Below are 21,492 nucleotides of genomic sequence, written 5' to 3' on the forward strand. Positions count from 1 at the left end.
TTAATTCGCTTGATTTTTTTCTGCACCTACTTGAACTTTACGTTTAAATGAATGGATTACTCGCCATCCTGATCCTTGATGATTGAGACTGTTCTGAAACTATAAACTTTTCCTAAATGAAATAGTCAAAATATTTTGATTTCACTATCAGGTTGCAAAGATATAGTAATGTAAAATATCAGAGTTTGTGGCAAGTATTTAGTTCCTACTCTCAGATTTATTTTCCAGCAAACTTTTTTAGAGGAGTATATTTATTATTTATACTTATGAAATCAAATTTTGCCCAATTTAGCAGAACACATTTCTAATATGTAGGGAAAACATAATGATTGTTTTCTGAAAATATATTACTCTAAACTTTGGGTTCAATCTTGTATCTAAATTTGATGCTATAAGAAAGCAAAATGGAATATCTCATTTTAGTGATTGTATTTTTTATATCTAAATAGTGTTATTATTTTAATTATTTATATGATGTATGTTATATATTATTGGAATAATTTCAGTGAAAATGTCCTCCACTGATGAGTGCTACTTTCACGGTAAATGGTTATTTGTAATTTTAAAAAAAACACATAAAACTCGATGTATAATTTATGACTAGTTTCCCATACTGCTTTGCGCCGAACTTTATCCTTTTAGCTCCTGATCGGAAATTGTATGTTTAATGTAAAATTTTGCATTTTTTCTATTTTATTGATAGATTTTTTAAGTCTTTGACAAATCAAACTTTCAAAAAGTCAAATTTTTTTCAGAATTATATTTGCATATTAGTGGGTATAACAAAACTTAAAACAAAACACGCTTATTGTGTCGAAACATCTATTAAGTGAATTTATTCATAATGATGGTTCTATACCTGAAATGAAAGTGTTTTTACCCTTGAAATGAAGTATTGGTGATTTGTACCTCGAGGCGTTAATTTGTGTTTGGAAATTTTGCCGATTTGAAATTGTTGTTTTGAATTTTTGGTGTTGCAAGGTAGTCCCTAGTTCTTTGTCGGTTCAAGTATGAATTTAACATCAATCTTCTGTTTTTGTTTAAACTGTTATTTTCAATTGCGGGTTCTGTGCGAAAGTGACCTGCGCATTTCTTACTTTTAAGAGGCAAAAAATTTCACAAATAAACAATTTGAGTTTGAAAAACGATACCTTCTGCATTTTGGTCAAATTAAGGTTTCAAAAGTACCATTGTAAATCGGGCATCGTCATCTTGGCATGGAGGGTCACTGCATGACGCTCACAGTCCATGTATTTTTGTTTGTTCTAGGTGTGAAGGTCCGTCGGTTAAATGAAGAAGGAGCTTCGGTACCTGTATATGGTACGAAGGTTTCTCTCAAGGCGGAATACGATCCTAAGGTATTGTATTATGTTTTTGTTCTTTTATATTTGTTATTTATTCATTAATTCATTTATTCATTTATTCATATTCATTTATTCATTTATTCATTTATTCATTTATTCATTTATTCATTTGTTCATTTGTTCATTTGTTCATTTATTCATTTGTTCATTTGTTCATTTGTTCATTTGTTCATTTGTTCATTTGTTCATTTGTTCATTTGTTCATTTATTTACTCATTTACTCATTTACTCATTTACTCATCAATTTGTTTTTGATAACTTGCATTTAGCAAAATGTAATTTTTTTCACATGTTCGTCTACTCGTTTCTTCTTTTATGACAGACAACTTGTGAAAATGTCAAATGTTAAATATTATTTAATGAGGGTATGACGATAAAGATTGAGGATGCTTCTGAACCGAAGGAGTTCATTGTCTCAAAACAATCCGAGTTTGCCAGGGTTGGTCAGAAAGGTAAATTTTTACAGGGAAAATTTTTATTTGATGTGACAGTACTAAGTTTTATTTTTAGACGTTACAAGCTACAAGGCCTCACTTCATTCTTAAACTAGTAAACTCATTTCGAGTTTTGGGTGGGGATAGTATGTCTCCCTAACAGCCAGATTTGATTTGACTGTCTGTTTTGGTTAATATGTCAATTATATAAGGTTTAATCTTCAAACTGTCAACTGAGACCCTCCTGGTACAATTCCCTACGGACGAGGTAGGATTTCTAATCAATCTAATTTTTTAGAAAATAAATAATTAAGAAAATATTCGAGGGATAAGCTATTTTTTTTCGTAAAAAGTTTGACAATTCATATTTTCATCAAGTTTCAAAATATCTGACTGAAGTCTGATTTTTTTGTACAAAAAGAAATAGTATTTTTAATGGAGAAATTATGATAAATTAGTTTAAATCATTGATTTACAAGATAAATAAATTAGTAAAATTTTGTAATTTTTTATTTGATTTTTTATATTTATATTATATTTAGAAAATGTACTTGTACATGTTTTAAATATATTTTTTTGACGACATTTTTGTCGTTAAAGATTAAAAAAAATTATATGTCTAGAGTACAAACAAACTGTACAAGGCTGTGATGGGTCTCAGGAAGGAAAAGGTAAAAGAAAAAATATTAAATTTTGAATTTTAAAATGAATTTCAATCACTGCATTGAGACTGTATCTGTTACTTATAGAGTTACCCACAAAGACTGAGAATTTGACGACGACCTTAAACTATTAAATTATGACGATCCGAAGAGGTTTGAAATATTTGGAAATAGGAAAATGTAAATTCCGTACAGTCGTCTTTGAAGTCTTCTCCTTTGTGGGTAACTCTGCAGTAAAAAGAGATTTTTTCTGTGCTTATAAGCTAGAATTCTAATTTCTGTTCCTGTAAGCTAGAATTCTAATGTCTGTGCCTGTAAGCTAGAATTCTAATTTCTGTAACTGTAAGCTAGAAATCTAATGTCTGTGCCTGTAAGCTAGAATTCTAATTTCTGTAACTGTAAGCTAGAATTCTAATTTCTGAGCCTGTAAGCTAGAATTCTAATTTCTGTAATTGTAAGCTAGAATTCTAATTTCTGTGCCTGTAAGCTAGAATTCTAATGTCTGTGCCTGTAAGCTAGAATTCTAATGTCTATGTCTGTAAGCTAGAATTCTAATTTCTGTGATTAAGTTAGAAATCTAATTTCTGTGTCTGTTAGCTAGAATTCTAATGTCTGTGCATATAAGCTAGAAATCTAATTTCTGTGTCTGTAAGATAGAAATCTAATTTCTGTGCCAGTTATCTAGAAATCCAATTTCTGTGTCTGTAAGCGAGAAATCTAAGGATAAGGGGGAATACGACTGATCTCACACGAAAGTCTTGTTTTATAACCATTATATCTTAGCGACCTAATTTCTGAAAACCTTTGATAGACCATGAATTAAAATCCAATTGCGAAGTTTGAAATATAATTCCTGATTCAGTAAATTCATCTTGAGATTGAATGGTGTATAGTAGGACCTAGAAGGACCAACCTAAAAGCCTGATTCGATTTGATTTAAAAGGGTTACACCAGCGTCACCAGCGTCCAGCAGGTTGATATAGAGATAAGATAATTTTAGCTTTTAGTTCCTTCGTAAAAAAAAAAGTTTTTGAAACGATCGTTTTTTAATTTAGGAAGTTAGTGTTTTCACTGAGAGAACAGAGGAGAGCAGTGCCAGTCAGTATTTCCAGTTCTACGGATACCTTTCCCAGCAGCAGGTAGTCCTTTATATACCTTTCCCAGCAGCAGGTAGTCTTTAAATATCTTTTGTAGCAGCAGGTAGTCCTTTATATTACTTTCCCAGTAGCAGGTAGTCCTTTATAATCCTTTCCCAGCAGCAGGTAGTCCTTTATATACCTTTCCCAGCAGCAAGTAATCCTTTATATACCTTCCCCAGCAGCAGTTAGTCCTTTAAATACATTTCCCAGCAGCAGGTTGTCCTTTATATACCTTACCCAGCAGCAGGTTGTCCTTTATATACCTTTCCCAGTAGCAGGTAGTCCTTTATATACCTTCCCCAGCAGCAGGTAGTCCTTATACCTTTTCCAGCAGCTGGTAGTCTTATATACCTTTCCCAGCAGCAGGTAGTCCTTTAAATACCTTTCCCAGCAGCAGGTAGTCCTTTAAATACCTTTCCCAGCAGCAGGTAGTCCTTAATATACCTTTCCCAGCAGTAGGTAGTCCTTAATATACCTTTCCCAGCAACAGGTAGTCTTTTATAACCTTTTCCAGCAGCTGGTAGTCCGTTATATATCTTTCCCAGCAGCAAGTAGTCCTTTATATACCTTTCCCTGCAGTATGTAGTCCTTTATATTCCTTACCCAGCAGTAGTTAGTCCTCTATATAACTTTTCCCAGCATCAGGTAGTCCTTTATATACCTTGCCCAGCAGCAAGTAGTCCTTTATATAACTTTCCCAGCAGCAGGTAGACCTATTTATAGCTTTCCCAGCAGCAGGTAGTCTTTAAATATCTTTTGTAGCAGCAGGTAGTCCTTTATATTCCTTCCCCAGCAGCAGGTAGTCCTTTATAAACCTTTCCCAGCAGCAGGTAGTCCTTTATATACCTTTCCCAGCAGCAGGTAGTCCTTTAAATACCTTTCTTAGAAGCAGAAAGTTCTTTTAATTCCAGTTTTTTCTCCGATTATTACGAAAGGTATTTTTCTGGAAATAACGGATGGTTTGTAGATTAGTAGATGAAAAAATGATAAGGTCCTCTCTTCCTTCAGGAGACTGCATTTAAAAACATATTTAAAATTTCATTTTCTGAAAGTTTGCTTTTAATAAATTAACTATGCGTAATATTGACTTCGGCAAAAGTTGTAGACCTATACGATTTTTTAAATCATTTGATAGCGAACGATTTGTTAAGCTTGTTCAGGTTTTTATTCATGAAGAAAGCAAATATTTTGAAAATTTTCATGAAAGTGAATTAGAAAAAAGTTGAATAATTATAATCTAAGCAGACTTTTGCGGAGTCTACTGAAAGCCAAATAACCTTTAATGTTAGCAAAACGAAACGGCCCACACTCTTCAATAGTTTCAATAAAAGATAATTATAATTATTTAATTTATTTAGAACATGATGCAAGATTTTATCCGTACTTCAACCTACCAGAAAGCTATTCTAGACAATCCGGTCGACTTTACAGGTACTCACCACCCCCCCCCCCCTTCCCTCTTTACAGGTACTCACCCCCCCTTCCCTCTTTACAGGTACTCACCCCCCCTTTCCCTCTTTAATTTCCCCTCTTATTGATATGGGTGCGGAGCGTAATTTTTTTGAACATTTTTTCATATTGTAAGGGAAAAATTATTGTTAATTTTTTCCTCCTGAAATGATTAAAAGTTGTGGAGTTATTCAAATTATTTATTACCCTTGAAGAAGCAGGATATTAGACTTCACTTAAGTTCAGTTATTCGTAGACTAGATCAATTTAAGACAATACGCCAAGCTTTTCAGATATTTCCAAATATTGTTTTAGTCTTCAGGACTTGATTTTAGTCTACTTAATACCAGTTTCAGGACTTGATTTTAGTCTACTTAATATCAGTTTCAGGACTTGATTTTAGTCTACTTAATGTCAGTTTCTTGTGTGTAAAAGGCATATTTTCAAATATGTGAGAAAGCCTGAAAGAAAAATAATCTACTCTTCTTACCGAAAAATTCAATAATTTTTTTTAATCTATTTTTCTCTCTCTTATGTTCCTAATCTCATCTTTTTGATATTTAGGAAAGGTTGTTCTTGATGTCGGAGCTGGTAGTGGTATCTTATCCTTCTTTGCTTATCAGTCAGGAGCTAAGAGGGTACGTTTTAGTTGGAGGATTTATCTCACCTTCTTCGTGGATTTTAGTCTTTCGCGGGAAAAAATTTTAATCTGCTAAATTGGAAACTTGGCAGCGCTACTACATTTTGCTAGTGTAATTTTTCTATGCATGTTTCTATGCAGTGCTTAGGATACGGATCCGTTGGATCCTAAGATTTTGGCTTCCTGGGTCCGGATCCAAGGGGATCAACCAAAAACTGCAAAAAAAACTTTTTTACTCCTAAAAACCAAATCTGAACTTTAGAAAAAAAAAGAGAGATTATAAAAAGTTCCTCATTTCTGAATGGTTCATCAAGTTTTAGGATAAAAATAAAACAAAAAATTGGAACCTAAGATTTTGGCTTCCTGGGTCCGGATCCAAGGGGATCAACCAAAAACTGCAAAAAAAACTTTTTTACTCCTAAAAACCAAATCTGAACTTTAATTTTGCCAACCAATTTGTCAGGAATAAGTAGTAGAAATGGCGGAATCTCACATTAAAAATGGCGGTATTAAAAATTCAAAATGGTCGTTTCAAATTTAGAAAAAAGAAGAGAGATTATAAAAAGTTCCTCATTTCTGAATGGTTCATCAAGTTTTAGGATAAAAATAAAACAAAAAATTGGAAAAATTTTTTTTTTTTAAAAATTCAGTAAATCTTAAAGAAATGACCTGGATCCGGATCTGGATCCATTTTTTCCAGTGCGGATCCAGGATCCGGATCCTGATCAAAATTAAATGGATCCTAAGCACTGTTTCTATGTAAAAAGCTTCCCTCGTACCACTCGGCTACTCTTTGTAGCAGCGCTTCGGAAGGTCTTTAACCTAACTCTAAACAATGTGACAACCAATATGTTTCATATAAAATGTCATATAAAGAAGATTTCAATTTTTTTAATATAACAAATAAATTTTTTCCGTTCCGATTTATAAGGATTATTTTAAAATTATTTTTCTGTCTTAATTTTTAATTTTTTTTATTTTAGGTGTATGCTGTAGAAGCCAGTAGTATTGCAGTACACGCCGCCAAACTAGTTGCAGCTAACAAGGCGGATGATGTCATCAAGGTTTGTAGGGGTTCGGTGTAAATCAAGAAGAAAGATTTTCTCAAAAAATCCTTGGAAAATCTTTTTTTCCCCGAATGTTTATATGTTTGCGCGGAGCGACAAAACTTTTTAAAATTGTTTTTGTTGAAAATAAATAAATTTTTACGTAAACAGTATAAATAAGATTGATCTCCAATTTCTCCTTTTTTTTTGTCCCCAAATCATCAAAAATCTTTTAGAAAAACATACTCCCCCTATTTATTGTAAAGAATCATCCCGCCGGTCGTTTAATGTATATATGCTTGGAGCGTAAAATTTTTATCACTGAACAGGGGAAAGAATTAGAAATTACTTTTAGGGGAAAATGCATTATATTTCTGGTTAAATCTCTTGTTTGGTCTAGGTTATCTCAGGGAAGATAGAAGAGATAGATCTCCCTGAAAAAGTAGACATTATTATCTCTGAACCAATGGGATATATCTCTTGTTTTGTCTAGGTTATCTCAGAGAAGATAGAAGAGATAGATCTCCTTGAAAAAGTAGATATTATTATCTCTGAACCAATGGGATATATCTCTTGTTTTGTCTAGGTTATCTCAGAGAAGATAGAAGAGATAGATCTCCCTGAAAAAGTAGACATTATTATCTCTGAACCAATGGGATCTATCTCTTGTTTTGTCTAGGTTATCTCAGGAAAGATAGAAGAGATAGATCTCCCTGAAAAAGTAGATATTATAATCTCGGAACCAATGGGATATATCTCTTGTTATGTCTAGGTTATCTCAGGAAAGATAGAAGAGATAGATCTCCCTGAAAAAGTAGATATTATAATCTCTGAACCTATGGGATATATCCCTTGTTTTGTCTAGGTTATCTCAGGGAAGATAGTAGAGATAGATCTCCCTGAAAAAGTAGACATTATTATCTCTGAACCAATGGGATATATCTCTTGTTTTGTCTAGGTTATCTCAGAGAAGATAGAAGAGATAGATCTCTCTGAAAAAGTAGATATTATAATCTCTGAACCAATGGGATAAATCTCTTGTTTGGTCTAGGTTATCTCAGGGAAGATAGAAGAGATAGATCTCCCTGAAAAATTAGATATTATCTCTGAACCAATAGGATAAATCTCTGCGTGTTTTAGGTTATCTCAGGAAAGATAGAAGAGATAGATCTCCCTGAAAAAAGTGGATATTATTATCTCTGAACCAATGGGATATATCTCTTGTTTTGTCTAGGTTATCTCAGGGAAGATAGAAGAGATAGATCTCCCTGAAAAAGTGGATATTATTATCTCTGAACCAATGGGATATATGCTGCTTAATGAGCGGATGTTGGAGACATTCCTCCACGCCAAAAAGTTTCTCAAACCTAAAGGTGATAATCAATCAATCTATCAAACAACCCTTATAAGTATAAGATGAATATACATAAATATTTCTTAAAATTTGAATTATACATTTCATCAATAACTTTTCAATAATTTCATCTTTTGAAAAAGGGACTGTAAGCTTGATTTCAAGTGACCCTCCATTCAAAGAGGTCACAGCCCGATTCACAACGGTACCCTTGAAACCTTAGTGTGTTCGTCAAGAAGTACAGAGATATGTGTGTAAACGTATCGAAATCCCCTTGTATAAACAGCTGCAAATTTCAGACTGAACGCAATGAACACCGGAATTTTCAGCTGATCATACAAAAGGATTTTATACATTTTCACACAGCTATGAAGGGTACCGTTATGAATCGGCAGTGACCTTTTCGTATGAAGGGTCACTTAAAATTACGCTTTCAGTCCCTTTAAGGGTTTTATAAAAAATGGATGAGATAGAAACGAGAAAGTGCATTCAAATGGAAAATACTCTAACAAATTATACTTTCTAGGAAAAATGTTCCCAACCCGGGGTGATCTTCATGTAGCCCCGTTCACTGACGAAGCTCTCTACATGGAACAGTTTAATAAGGTCAGGTTAAAAGAATTTATGATATTTTGAAAAAATAATATGGAAATGTTTTTTTCGTGTCCGCCACAATTTCATTTTATTTCATTTAAAAAACAAATGAAAAATATGAAGAAAATTTTTTTTTGCCAACCAATTTGTCAGGAATAAGTAGTAGAAATGGCGGAATCTCACATTAAAAATGGCGGTATTAAAAATTCAAAATGGTCGTTTCAAATAAGGGTTAAACATTACAAATGGCCGCGAGATATTTTCAAAATGGAGGCAGTTAAGAATTAAAGATGGCGGCGTTAAAATAAAATAAATAAAGACGTCGGTTATTTCAGGTGAACTTCTGGTATCAGGAATATTTCCACGGCGTTGATCTCTCTAGTCTACGTACCCCAGCCATGACAGAATATTTCAGGTAAAACTAAATCCATTTATCAACCTAATATCAGTAATGCCACCTTTTTGTTTGAGTGTTTTAAGAGAGCCGTCATCTAAATGTGCCTCAATCTGACGCGTTAATTTAACGACGGCACATTTTAGCCCTTTCTAATGAGGAAGATTTAGCTTTATCTTGCTGGAAAAATTTAAATATCCATTTTAGCAGCGTACATTTCTCATTGAAATAAAAAGATATAAGCTTTAACATCCCCCCTCCATTAAAAAGAATATTTAAATCAGTTTTGTTTTTGCAAAAGGTAAAAAAAGGAAAATCGGATATTCATACTAAATTCGAGGATTTTTTGTGCGCAAGCAAATGAACAATTTTTATCCTACAAAGTTTTTTTAATGAGTGTTTTGTTTAGGCAACCCATCGTAGACACGTTTGATATCAACATCTGCACAGCCAAATCCCAGCGTCACGTTATAGACTTCCAGGTACAGGATAGAGTCAAGGGATAGGATCAGGGTCCGTTTTCTGTGGATCCGGAATCATTTTGTGGAAATCCGGATTAGATTAGTGTAGATCCGGATTAGATTAGTGTAGATCTAGATTTATTCTGTGTAGATCTAGATTTATTCTGTGTAGATCTGGATTTACTCTGTGAAGCTACGGATTCATTTTATGTAGATCCGGATTCATTTTCTGTTGAGGCGGATTCAAATTCATTTAGTGAAGATCCGTATTAGATTCAAGTCCAATATTTATATTTACCAAGAGTTATTTATCCAAGCTTTAAAATTCAGCCCCTCCCTCCTTCCTTAAAGAGGAGAGCGGGAAAAGAATTTAAAAAATGTTTATGCCAAAAGTTTCGAACTGATCAGTCCGGTCTATCATTACACAGTTTTTGGAGTAAAAAAATTCGCATGTACTTGCTAACATCATATTATTAATTGATTGAATGACAGATTGATAAACGTTTCATGTTATGTAATTTTTATATTCAATATTTAGACGGCCGATGAGACTGATTTGCATAGAATAGAAATACCCTTGGAGTTCCATATACTAGCCTCAGGTAGATAATTTACACTTTACCGTACTGTACTTTACTGTACTCTACTGTACTGTAAACTTGATGTTCAGGCTTTTTAGAAGAAAATTTAACTTTTAAATGAATTATTAGATCTTACTTTTTCTTACCAACAATAACTTTCTATCAATAAATTAAAACAAGACATAAAACGATTTTCTTATTTATCTCGTATTGTATTTACCTTAAATAAAATATAGTTTCATTAAAAAGTGAATTTTTTTCCTGAAAACATCTTTCTTAAGTTTTTTGTCTCAATTTTTGATTTTGTTGTTTGCAGGAAGTATATTCTTACTAGATGTTGAGTTGTTTCTCCCCCCACATGAACATTTCAATTGTGTAAAACTTAAATTTCAAATGGGTAACCTCAGCTATGAACTAGGTTTAAAAGCAGAAACACCTGAGGTATATTCCGATTCTGAAAGTAGACAATGTCTAGACCTAGCATGTAAATTTTTAGAAATCCCTGTCAAGCCCTTTCTGAGAAAATTCCATTTCAGCTTTTTTTGTGTAGTTTAGACTGAAAAAAGGCGTTTGACTCAAAAGTTTTCGGGAGATTATTTGGCAACCCCAAACGTTTTAAGCTTTTCTGCTTAATTATTATCATCACATGATAAATTTATTAATGTAGAATTAACAAATGAGAAGAAATCAACCATAAAAATAATGAAAACAACCATGTAAACAATGAAATCAACCATAAACAATGAAAACAACCATTATGAGAACAACCATATAAACAATGAAAACAACAATGAAAACCTAAATTTCAAATGGACAAATTTCTTTCATCTACTTGTAGGTTTTTACCGCTAAACCGAGGAAATTCAATAATTTTGAGGAAAAGATTTCTAGGGTAGTCAAACTTTTGAGAATAAAATATTGAATTATTCTAGGTCCGTTGTCTTCTATCTCAACCCATCTTCGCTAAGCAAGGACAGCTTCTGAAAGGTTGGATTCAAAATTATTTGTAATAATTAATAAAAATGAATAAAACTGCGTCATGACCAAAATTGTCAAAGTATCTTATTTCGGGTCCTCTGATGATTAAATTTGTTTAATAGCAATAAAGGTAGATACAGGAACCATATTTGTTTAATAGTGATAAGTAGATAAACTACATAGAAATTAGTTCAACTACTTCTCTTGAATCTGAGGCTTATCAGTCAATGGGTTCATGAGCTATGATTGGATATCCAGAAAAACGCAATTACTTCTTTATATTTTAACACAAATAGGCATTTATAAATAAAAAAATGTGATAAAAAAGATTAAACAACATTTTTTGAACATTGAAAAAAAATTCGCGAAACCAATATAAAAAAAAATTAAATTTTGGAAAAATTGTTGTGAAATGTTTATTCTATTGTTTTCCAAAAGTTCATAAATAATCTTCAAAAATTGAACGAGATAACAAAAAATGTAAGCCAACTATTTGAATTTTTGAAGTCATAACAGTTCTGAGGTTATAATTTGATAACATTTACTGCACATTTCCACTAGATTTTTTTGGGGGGATTTTTTGTTTTATTTTATTCAATTTTTGATTATGTTCTACAAATATGTCTGAATTTTTTATCATTTATTTTATTAATACCTAAAATCCGAACAAAATAATAATTTTTAAAATTTGGTATAAAACAAAAATAATCTCTGTTTTGTTTACTCACCCTGTATATATATACAATTATAGGTCGTGTACTAATGGTTGCGAATGCGAAGCAAAGTTATGATCTAACTATGGAGTGTAAGATCGAAGGCACAGATACTATGTCATCCAACACCTTGGATCTTAAAAACCCATACTTCAGGTTAGTTTAGGATATTATCATCTTCTGAAAATGTCAAATCTCAATCTGCACCCTTTGATGAAGATATTGCCGTGTCTTTGTTCTCATGAAAAGATTTTTTTTTGTCAATTTCTTCGCTGCAAAATTTGTAAAATACTTTCAGAGAAATCCCTAAGTTGATTAAAATCCCTTTTCTCCTAAAATTAAAAAGTTGTAATAGGACTTACGTCAGCGATGATAAAGACACAACTTGAAGGGTATCGGTAGGGATTTGGCATACCATTATAATAATGATAGATGCTTTAATAATTCTATAAAAATAATAAAGCTGAAAAAGAAATATTATAAATAAGAACAGTTATGTGTTAAGACACAATTTTACATTTTTGATTTTTTTTCGTTAAAAATATCGAGGAAAAGTGTTGGAAAGAGTTTTTATCCAAAAATTCGCAATTTTGTGAACTATGAAAAGTCATCGCCCACAATAATCTGCAAAAGAAAAAATAATAAGGTAAAGAAAGTAAGGGGGGAAAAAATGTTAAAAGAAAATAAGGTTAAGAAAGAAAGGGAAATAAAATGTTGAATAAGGTTAAGAAAGAAAGGATAGCAAATCAGTTCAAAAAAGAAAATAAGTTTAAGAAAGAGAGGAAAGCAAATCAGTTTAAAACAAGAAAATAAGGTTAAGAAAGTAAGGAAAGCAAATCATTTAAAAAAAATAAGGTTAAGAAAGTAAGGAAAAAAGTTGAATAAAGAAATCAGTTTAAATCACGTTTACAGATCTCTCAACGGAAAGACAATACCTTTTGTTTTATTTACTTCAAGTTTAGTCACGGTTAGGACTGAAGACTGAAGAGAAAATATTTTACATCTATATGTAAATTTGGCTTGTCTGTCTGTTTGTTTGTATCCAATAAACGTCAAAACGGCTGATATTAGTCCTGACCAAGGTATGCCCTGACAGTATAACCAAGAAAACCGACAGAATACGCATTTTTACGCTTTTATATTTTTAGTCCCGGCCTGGAGGGGGGGCTGGGCTACGCACCTTACACATCTCAGGAACAAATTCAACAATTGACGCAACAAAAAAACGACGCACATTTTTTAAAAAAAAAGTTCCTATACAATTTTCTTGTTTAAAAATTGTTTTTTAAAATATAATTTTCCCCTTGCGTACTGTCGGTCTTGTTGAGTATGTACCGTTGTACAGGAATTCCCCGAGGACATGTACGCTGTGTTTGTCGACGAACTGCCGACACCGGATAAACAAACAGCAGCTGATCTTCATACAAATAATTATGATTAAAGGGACTGTGGACGTAGTATAAAATGACGATGCACGATGGTACTTTTAATTCAAACCTCTATCTGAGCAACCATGAGGAAGATATCTTCATTTTTCTATCTTTAAATGTGAAATTCTGACAATTTCAATCATTGATACTAATGCTTATTTTCAAATAGAAAAACAGAATATCTCATTCATCTTGATCAGACAAAGGTTCAAGAGGTACCGTTGTGAATCGCACATGCCACTTTTTTTAAAAGAGGTTCATTTGAATTTACTTCAACCTTCCCTTTTATCGAAACAAAATAAAACGAAAATTGTTTTTATTAAAAAGTATTAAGTAATTTGGATTTTTCTTAAACCAAGATTTTTTGTAAAAATGTCATCTAAATTTCTTGTTTCATGTAAGTTGTAATGGCTGTGACAATTTTTTAAATATAATTATTAAAAATTGTTCTGTTTGATAGTGTTTGATAGGAAGATATAATTAATCATATATTACTATAGGCTAGAAAAGTGTAAAATGTATAAAATTAGTGTTGTTTTCGTTTTGGATCGTTTTAAGTAAAAATTTGATAAAACTTGCAAAATTATGTTGAAGTTTACAGAAATTAAAAATTTCTTCAAAAACTTGAATAAAATAAGATACAAAAATGATCGAAACAGCACGTTCGTCATTGCGCTTTTGGATCTATTTTTGCAAACATCTGCTGCTAATGTTAAAAATACAAGATTTGCTTTGCTTTACGCCATATTTTGACTCTGAAAGGCACGAACCAAGTGAAGGTGAAGGTGTCGGGGCCCCTTTTTTTAAGTTTTATCATTTAAGTACTACAATAACTGCAACCATTCTCCTTCGTACACTTCAGAAAAAATAGATTGCAAGATTTTTCAGTTTTCAGGGTTAAATATTTTCTTGAAAACTCTTCTCTTTTCTTCCGCTATTGAAACTAATTTTTTAGGATTTTATACCCTTTATTGGGGAAAATAAATGTGTTATTTTTTGGGGTCAAAAGAATGATATAGGATGTAAAAACTGGATCCTCTAATAACATTTCCCCCGGTTACTTGATAAAAAATAAATAAGTTTTATTTTTAACCCAACAGCTTTTTTTTGCACGCAGATAAGAGACAAAACAAGAGCTGATAAAAAAATTTGGTAAGATTCTGAACCCTTAATTGGGGAAAAAAATGTGTTATTTTTTGGGGTCAAAAGAATGATATAGGATGTAAAAGCTGGATCCTCTAATAACATTTCCCCCGGTTACTTGATAAAAAAAAAAAATAAGTTTTATTTTTTAACCCAACAGCTTTTTTACACACGCAGATAAGAGACAAAACAAGAGCTGATAAAAAAAAATGTGTAAGATTCTGAAGGAAGAAAAACGGAAAGTTATTTAGAGGTAGTTGGTAGAGAGAAAAATCAAAGAAGAAAGGAGAAATTAAAAAAATTGTTAATGAATAAAAAATTTAAATATTCCTAAACTTGATCTTCATTTCTTGCACGACGGATTCGGTTCCGCATCTAAAGGAAGTGGATCCAAAGAGGGAGGGGGTGCAGAGCAACCATGACCTCCGGAGCCTACTGATTCGCAAAATGACCTAGCTCCCATCAAAATCATCTCCGTGCCTTATGCCACGTCTCCGAGCCTCAACAATACAGTATCCATGTCCAGCATTCTTATCTCTAATAACAAATATTTGGCTTTTACATCCACCAAAAGCTTCTTTTTTTTGTTGAAAAATCTCAATTGATCAAAAAGTTTTTAATAATACTTAAAAAATTTGCATTAAAAAGTAACTTAAATTGAGATTAAGCCTTCTTCTATTGTTTTTCTAAATTTCAACATGTGCATTACTATTGCAGCATTATATAAAGATAGACAAATATTATCATTTCACAGGCGAATCAAGCACGAATCTAACTTAATAAGCACCAATTCACAAAACATAATAGTTTTTGTGAAATGCAATGAAATGCAATACAAGCACAAATTTATGTATTTCACAAAAACTGTTGTGTGAATTGGCTGCTTGATGTCTCACATAAGATTCTTATCTGATAGATAGTTAATTAAGACGCACACAGTCAGAGACGTCATCTGACTTCAACCATTTTAGTGTTAGCAAAAAAACATACTTAAAATCAAGGATGTAATGCAAGGAAAGTTATTTCAGAAGTGTACGCATCTTTTATACTGCAGTGTACTGTCTCTGGGCGGTAATGTAAACACAAGACGGACGTTACAGCCTGACATGGGATCCATCTTTCAAATAAAAAATCAATTAAATATTCTGGTCATAGGAAACTATTATGTGAATTATCAAAATTATCAAAATTCAATGCTTTTAACCTCCTCGGATAATAAACGAACACTGAGGCATCTTTTCTTGTTTAAAAACCATCAAGAACTTAAAACTTAAAATNCTTTCTTTGCATTACATTCTTGCTTAAAATTGTTTTTTATTGAAGGTATACTGGTATCCAACCTGCCCCACCTCCAGGCAATCTTCATGCATCTCCAAGCGAAGATGTCTGGGCACAAATGGATCTTCAGGTTAATCACACAGGGGTTAAAGTTAGTCAAAGACGTTCAGAATAGTCTCAAAGGGGTTAAGGTTAGTCACAGAGGCGTTAAAGTTAGTCATAGAAAGGGGTTAAAGATAACTATGAAGGGGGGTTAAAATCAGTGAAAATAAATTCAGATTTTTAATGAAGGGGTTACAGTTAGTCACTAAGGGTTAAAGGGGTTTAGAAGGGTTAAATATTATGTACAAAAGGGTTAAGTTTTATCACGACAGGGTTAAGGTTAGTCAGAGAAGGGTTAAAGTTAGTTACGAAAGGAGTTAGGTTAGTCAAGAAAGGTTGAATTTAGTCATTGAAATTAAGATATGTCAAGAAAGGGTTTAAAAAGTCATAGAGGGGTATCAATAACTATTGGGACTTCAGACGTATTTTCAATTGACTTTATAGTTATTCAGTTAAATGTTTCACAACGTTATTCTTAAGTAACATAGCGGAAGATATATTCGGTTTTCTAGATTCGAACATTCTCCTGCATTGTCTTTGTTGGTATTGTTTAAAAATACATCTTATTGTAGGGAGCCCGTCAAGCTGTAAATCTGGTGAACGGTGTTATTGTTGATGGACTTGGTCATGTGTCCTTAGATAGCAGCAGTAGTCCAGGGTTCATGACATCATTACAGCAACCTAATATTCATCAGGTAAAGGACAGGACGGGACAGGACGAGGGGAAGAAGGCCAACTACATCAATCTCTATTCCGAACCACATTCTCCTCATTTTCTCGTCCGAACCACCTCGGAATACTCGTCCTTCGATTATTTTGTGTTAAAAAGTTTCCAATTCTTGAAGATAAAACTATTTTTTAAAAATCTAAAATGGATGGAGTTAAGAATTGCAATGATTATATCATGTTGGAATCTTCAAACCCATGAGAATGATGTCAAACTTTATTTAGGTAAAACTTAAATCTCTTCTGCCTCCGTAATGGCTAACCTTCGTGATATGAAAAAATAGCAAAATATTCGGCATACCTCTGCCTATAATTTTCCCCATGGAACCACCCGGGAAAATGCTATGGTTTTCACTATAGTTAACAAAAAAGATTAAAGTTCTATAAACTTGGAATTATTTGCGGCATTCTACACCAGGAATATCTGAAAATGCGCGTAAAAAAGGTGAACATTTTTAAAGACATTAAACTTGAAATCTTTAATTCAATTGAAACTTTTTTTTTCGATTTACAAAAATTTGATATTTCATTTATGCCCTAACGTGGCCCGATTCTTTAAAAATAGTTTTATCTGGAAGGATTAGACACTTCAAAAAATAATATTGAAAGGACGAGGATTTCGAGGTGGTTCGGACAAGAAAATGAGGAGAATGTGGTTCGGACTAGAGATTGATGTGGTTGGCCTTCCTCCCATCACAGGACAAGGACAGCACCTTTGCTAGCGTATTTACATAATTTTCATAATTTTCGTCATTTTCAACATTGTCATTTTCTATAATATCATCACTATCATTATCATTATCATTATCAATATTATCATCATTATCATTATCTATATTATCATCATTATCATTATCTATATTATCATCATTATCAGTATCTATAATATCATCATTATTATTATCATTATAAATATTATCATCATGATCATTATCTATATTATCATCATTATCAGTATTTATATTATCATCATTATGATTGATTATCTATATTATCTAATTTTTAATGGAACCCATGGGTATCTTGGGGGTAAAACAGGCAAAAAACTTAAAATTTTTGTTAAATCCATTTTTTCCCAAAATTCTAAGAAAAGTTTTACTGGCAACGCCGGGCACTTCATCTAGTTATCAATACTATCATCATTATCATTATCTTTTATTATCATTATTATAATTATCCAGGGAAGTATACCTGCCACGGGAAGAAAAGACAAGGTGACGAGTGCCCCGGCAGTACCTACATCATCAGCTACTTCACTTCCCTTTAATCAGCTCATAGGTAACCTATCAGCTACTTCACTTCCATTTAGTCAGCTCATAGGCAACCTATCATCTTCATTCCTTCCCTTTAATCAGCTCATAGGTAACTTTTCAGCTACTTCACTTCCCTTTAATCAGCTCTTAGGTAACTTATCAGCTACTTCACTTCCCTTTAATCAGCTAATGTGGAACTTATCAGCAACTTCACTCCCCTTTAATCAGCTCATAGGTAATTTATCAGCTACTTCACTTACCTTTAATCAGCTCATAGGTAACTTATCAGCTCCACTCCCTCCCTTAAATGAGCTCATAGGTAACTAATCAGCGATGTTCTTTTCACTTAAATCAGCGCATAGGTAATTTATCAGCTACTTCCTTATTACTTCAATCAACTCATGAATAAATTATTATCTACATTTTTTCCATTAGCTCAAAGGTATTTATCAGGTACACCCTTCTCTTTAAAAAGTCATAGGTTACTTATATCAGCTACATTCCATTGCCTTTAATCAGCTCATAGGTAACTTATAAGTTAATTCCTGACCTTTAATCATCTTACAGGTAACTTATAAGCTACTTATTTCCCTTAGATCAGCTCAAATGTAACTTATTAGCTACATTCCTTCCCAGCTTAAATTAAAACAAAATTTCGCCGATTCTTCTGTTGAATTTTTAATAAACCTTTTATTAACTTGGCATTGTGCATTGTCGGATTTCAAACCAAAAATGGTTCATATTGTTTTTATGGTTTTTTTGTTTATTAGTGAAGGGAAAAAAACCTAAAATTAATCCATCTATCTATTTATCTATCTATCTATCTATCTAGTTGTCTATCTATTCAATTATCTATTTATCTATCTATCTATCTATCTTTCTATCCGTCTATCCATATATCCATCTATCAATTTATCTATCTATCTATCAATCAATCTATCTATCTATCTAGCTAGCTGTCTATCTATTCAATTATCTATCTATTTATCTATCTATCTATCTTTCTATCCGTCTATCCATATATCCATATATCCTTATATCCATCCATCCATCTATCCATCTATCAATTTATATATCTATCTATCTATCTATATATCTATATAACTATCTATTTGTCTATATATTCAATTATCTATTTGTCTATCTATAAATGTATTTGTATTAAAGGTGGAGCCATCAGTCCTAGCCTACTATCCAGTACCGGTCAACCTATCCTATCATCTGCTCAGGTACATTTAAGAGACTAGCAATAACTTTGAAAATTAGGGACTGACAGCAAATTTGATCTAATAAAATGAGAAATTAAAATAAAAAGTTTAAGATGTGTTTCAAACAAATATTTGAATTGCCAGTTTTCGCACACCGTGCAAACAATGATTTTTCGAGATATATACAGTATACACTTTAATTATTTTAGGGTCAGCCCTATCCAATAATTGGAGACTATGCCATGAACGGAAACCTTCGGCAGTAAGAAAGGTGAATATTACATTTTTTTACAAGGAAATGTTTTCCCCTGCATAATTGTTGTTTTTCGAAACACTTTGGGACAGGGACGGTTAAAATCTAAACCTTAAAGATTCTTTATTTTAATTTTTTTCAGGTGTGAGAAAATTGACAAGTTTATTATGCAGACTCAAGATCCAACAAGATTTTGCCCGCCATTTAAATTTGTTAAAACCCGCCATTTAATAAAATAGCGGATTTTTGTAATTATTGCATAATATCCTACTTTGGCTCAAATCGTAAGATTTAATTCGAAAAATAAATCAAGTAAAATTATTAATAATAATTCGGCCTACGTAGTATTTTTAAAATCTCAAAACAATATTTTACTTTGAAGCATTTTCTTGAAATCAAGAAATATCGTTGGCACACCGCTATTTTCCATAATTTCTCGGAATTCCGAAGTACAGTACAAACCAAACCGTTTTTTATAGTACAGGGATTTATTTAGGTAATTTTAAAGTTTGAAAGTAACTGATATCACAGGTTTCAGATTAATAAAGTATCAAAGGAAATATCTTACAGGGTGTCCCAATAAACATGGGAATTCAGTGACGAATTCGATATCGTCTTTTAAATAATTCTTTGATTTAGAATAGTGATACCTACTGAGAAAGCTGTAATCTGTAAGAGTTTCGTCTGCTATGTTCACATTTTGCATACGGTTGTACTTTGTAAAACAAGAAAATGGTAGTATACAAACAGAGTAAACTTGTCCGTCTTCACTGTTCATCTTGCGGAGACATTATAGACACATCTTTACAGTCTTCTACCCTTTTCATAGAATAAACTCAAGAAGACATAATAATATTATGGCTTTTGAAATTAGGTATTACTATGCTAATTCATGGCAAAGACGATATTGAATTCGTCACTGAATTCCCATGTTCTTTGGGACACCCTGTATGTTCGGGTGTTTTTTGATAATCCCTGTATTAGAGTATTTTTAATCACATTCGAAAATTAGAAGTCGGGAATCAAATCCTTTCCAATTTTATCTACATTTAACAATTTTAATTATGAAAAAAATAAGACAGTGTGTCCTGGTGAAAAGTTGTCTGAATTGTGAAATTTTGTACATTCCCACTTTATTACACGGTGAAACAAAAACAGCTGATTTTAGACCACTGACTTGTTCGGATTATTTTACTAACCTGTTTTCAGCTTCACCCTGTAAAACGTAAATTACCGCTATGCAAATGAAAGTGTTGCATTAGTATAATTTTCTACTCGATCTATTACCATAAACTCTCATGTTGAGAAAGTTTTGGAATTATTTATTCAAAAATAAATGTTTTTTTCTTCAGTTTTCTATTTTATTTCACAATGTTAAAACCAAGGTTATAGATAGTCAATACTAACCATATTATTACTTGGATCAAAATATTGAATTATATTTACAAAAGGGTACCCCCCCCCTCCACCTCTTTACACAAGGGTACCCCCCCCCCCTCCACCTCTTTACCTTTTACTCCTACGAAATGGGACAGATTAGAAATTAGTATTATTGCAAACAATAACTAATATTGTAACCAAGCGATGTTTCCAGAAAAATTAACCATTTTTAGATAGAAAAATATGAATATCTCCTTTACATCAGTAACATATACAGAGTACTGTTTCTAGAGGTCCCTTTTGTTTAAAGCACATTGCAGTTTAATTTAAGCTTGGTTTATAACATTCAGGATAACCCATAAAGAATGAGACTTCAGAAATGACTTCGGAATTTTTTAGGTCAGAGCTTGGAACTTTTGAATGGTGGATTTCGGGATTAATGCTTGATCCGCTATTTTTCTTAATCTCAAGATTAAATAATGCTTGTTCTCTCCCTTGTTATTAATCTCCAGATTAATTAACCAATAGGGATTAAAGCTATCCCATTTTAAAGTTTTCAGCTCTGTTTCTGTATATTCACGATTCCCTTTAACTGTAAACTTCTTTCTTGGCCTCATCATTAAATAAGCCATTAAAAGACTAATATACAGTGCGGCCCAAAAGTGTTTGCAATCTCAATATTCTGCCCCTGTGTAAACCAGGGTGCGGAAACGTCATGAGTGTGTGTCCGTACCAAAAGAGTGTGTGTATGGAATACCGAACCGACAACAGTAATACAGTACATAATCTCGGTATTTGTATAGTCTAGGAGAGTGCATTTGTTCATTGTTAATTGTTTACTTAAAATAAGTTTAATATTCTTGTAATATATTATGTATACATTTAGGTCAACACTAAAAAACAAATTTTC

General features: G+C 32.3%; 1 protein-coding gene across 1 annotated transcript; it reads left to right on the forward strand.

The window, feature by feature from the left end:
• The first annotated feature begins 435 nt into the window (after window positions 1-435).
• Window positions 436-19,652, forward strand: LOC111718189 (histone-arginine methyltransferase CARMER). The gene is made up of 26 exons (XM_023493715.1): window positions 436-542; window positions 1,270-1,358; window positions 1,729-1,816; window positions 2,011-2,066; window positions 2,422-2,469; window positions 3,516-3,599; window positions 4,958-5,030; window positions 5,613-5,686; window positions 6,672-6,752; window positions 7,969-8,107; window positions 8,615-8,694; window positions 9,018-9,097; window positions 9,486-9,558; window positions 10,076-10,139; window positions 10,435-10,559; window positions 11,051-11,105; window positions 11,848-11,965; window positions 12,958-13,003; window positions 13,155-13,247; window positions 13,740-13,750; window positions 15,706-15,790; window positions 16,335-16,457; window positions 17,670-17,766; window positions 18,909-18,970; window positions 19,159-19,220; window positions 19,345-19,652. Exons 1-25 carry the CDS (start codon window positions 479-481, stop codon window positions 19,213-19,215), a joined length of 1,965 nt encoding a protein of 654 aa, XP_023349483.1. The 5' UTR covers window positions 436-478; the 3' UTR covers window positions 19,216-19,220; window positions 19,345-19,652.
• Window positions 19,653-21,492: the final 1,840 nt, after the last annotated feature.

Source organism: Eurytemora carolleeae, unplaced genomic scaffold (genome assembly GCF_000591075.1).
Source record: "Eurytemora carolleeae unplaced genomic scaffold, Eaff_2.0 scaffold470, whole genome shotgun sequence".
Lineage (NCBI taxonomy): Eukaryota > Metazoa > Arthropoda > Copepoda > Calanoida > Temoridae > Eurytemora > Eurytemora carolleeae.

Excerpts from the sequence above, each read along its gene's own strand:
- LOC111718189 (XM_023493715.1), top strand. The coding sequence starts at position 479 with ATGTTATATATTATTGGAATAATTTCAGTGAAAATGTCCTCCACTGAT. Across the intron at positions 9,559-10,075 it reads GTCACGTTATAGACTTCCAG|ACGGCCGATGAGACTGATTT; the intron begins GTACAGGATAGA and ends TTCAATATTTAG. Across the intron at positions 10,560-11,050 it reads TAAAAGCAGAAACACCTGAG|GTCCGTTGTCTTCTATCTCA; the intron begins GTATATTCCGAT and ends GAATTATTCTAG.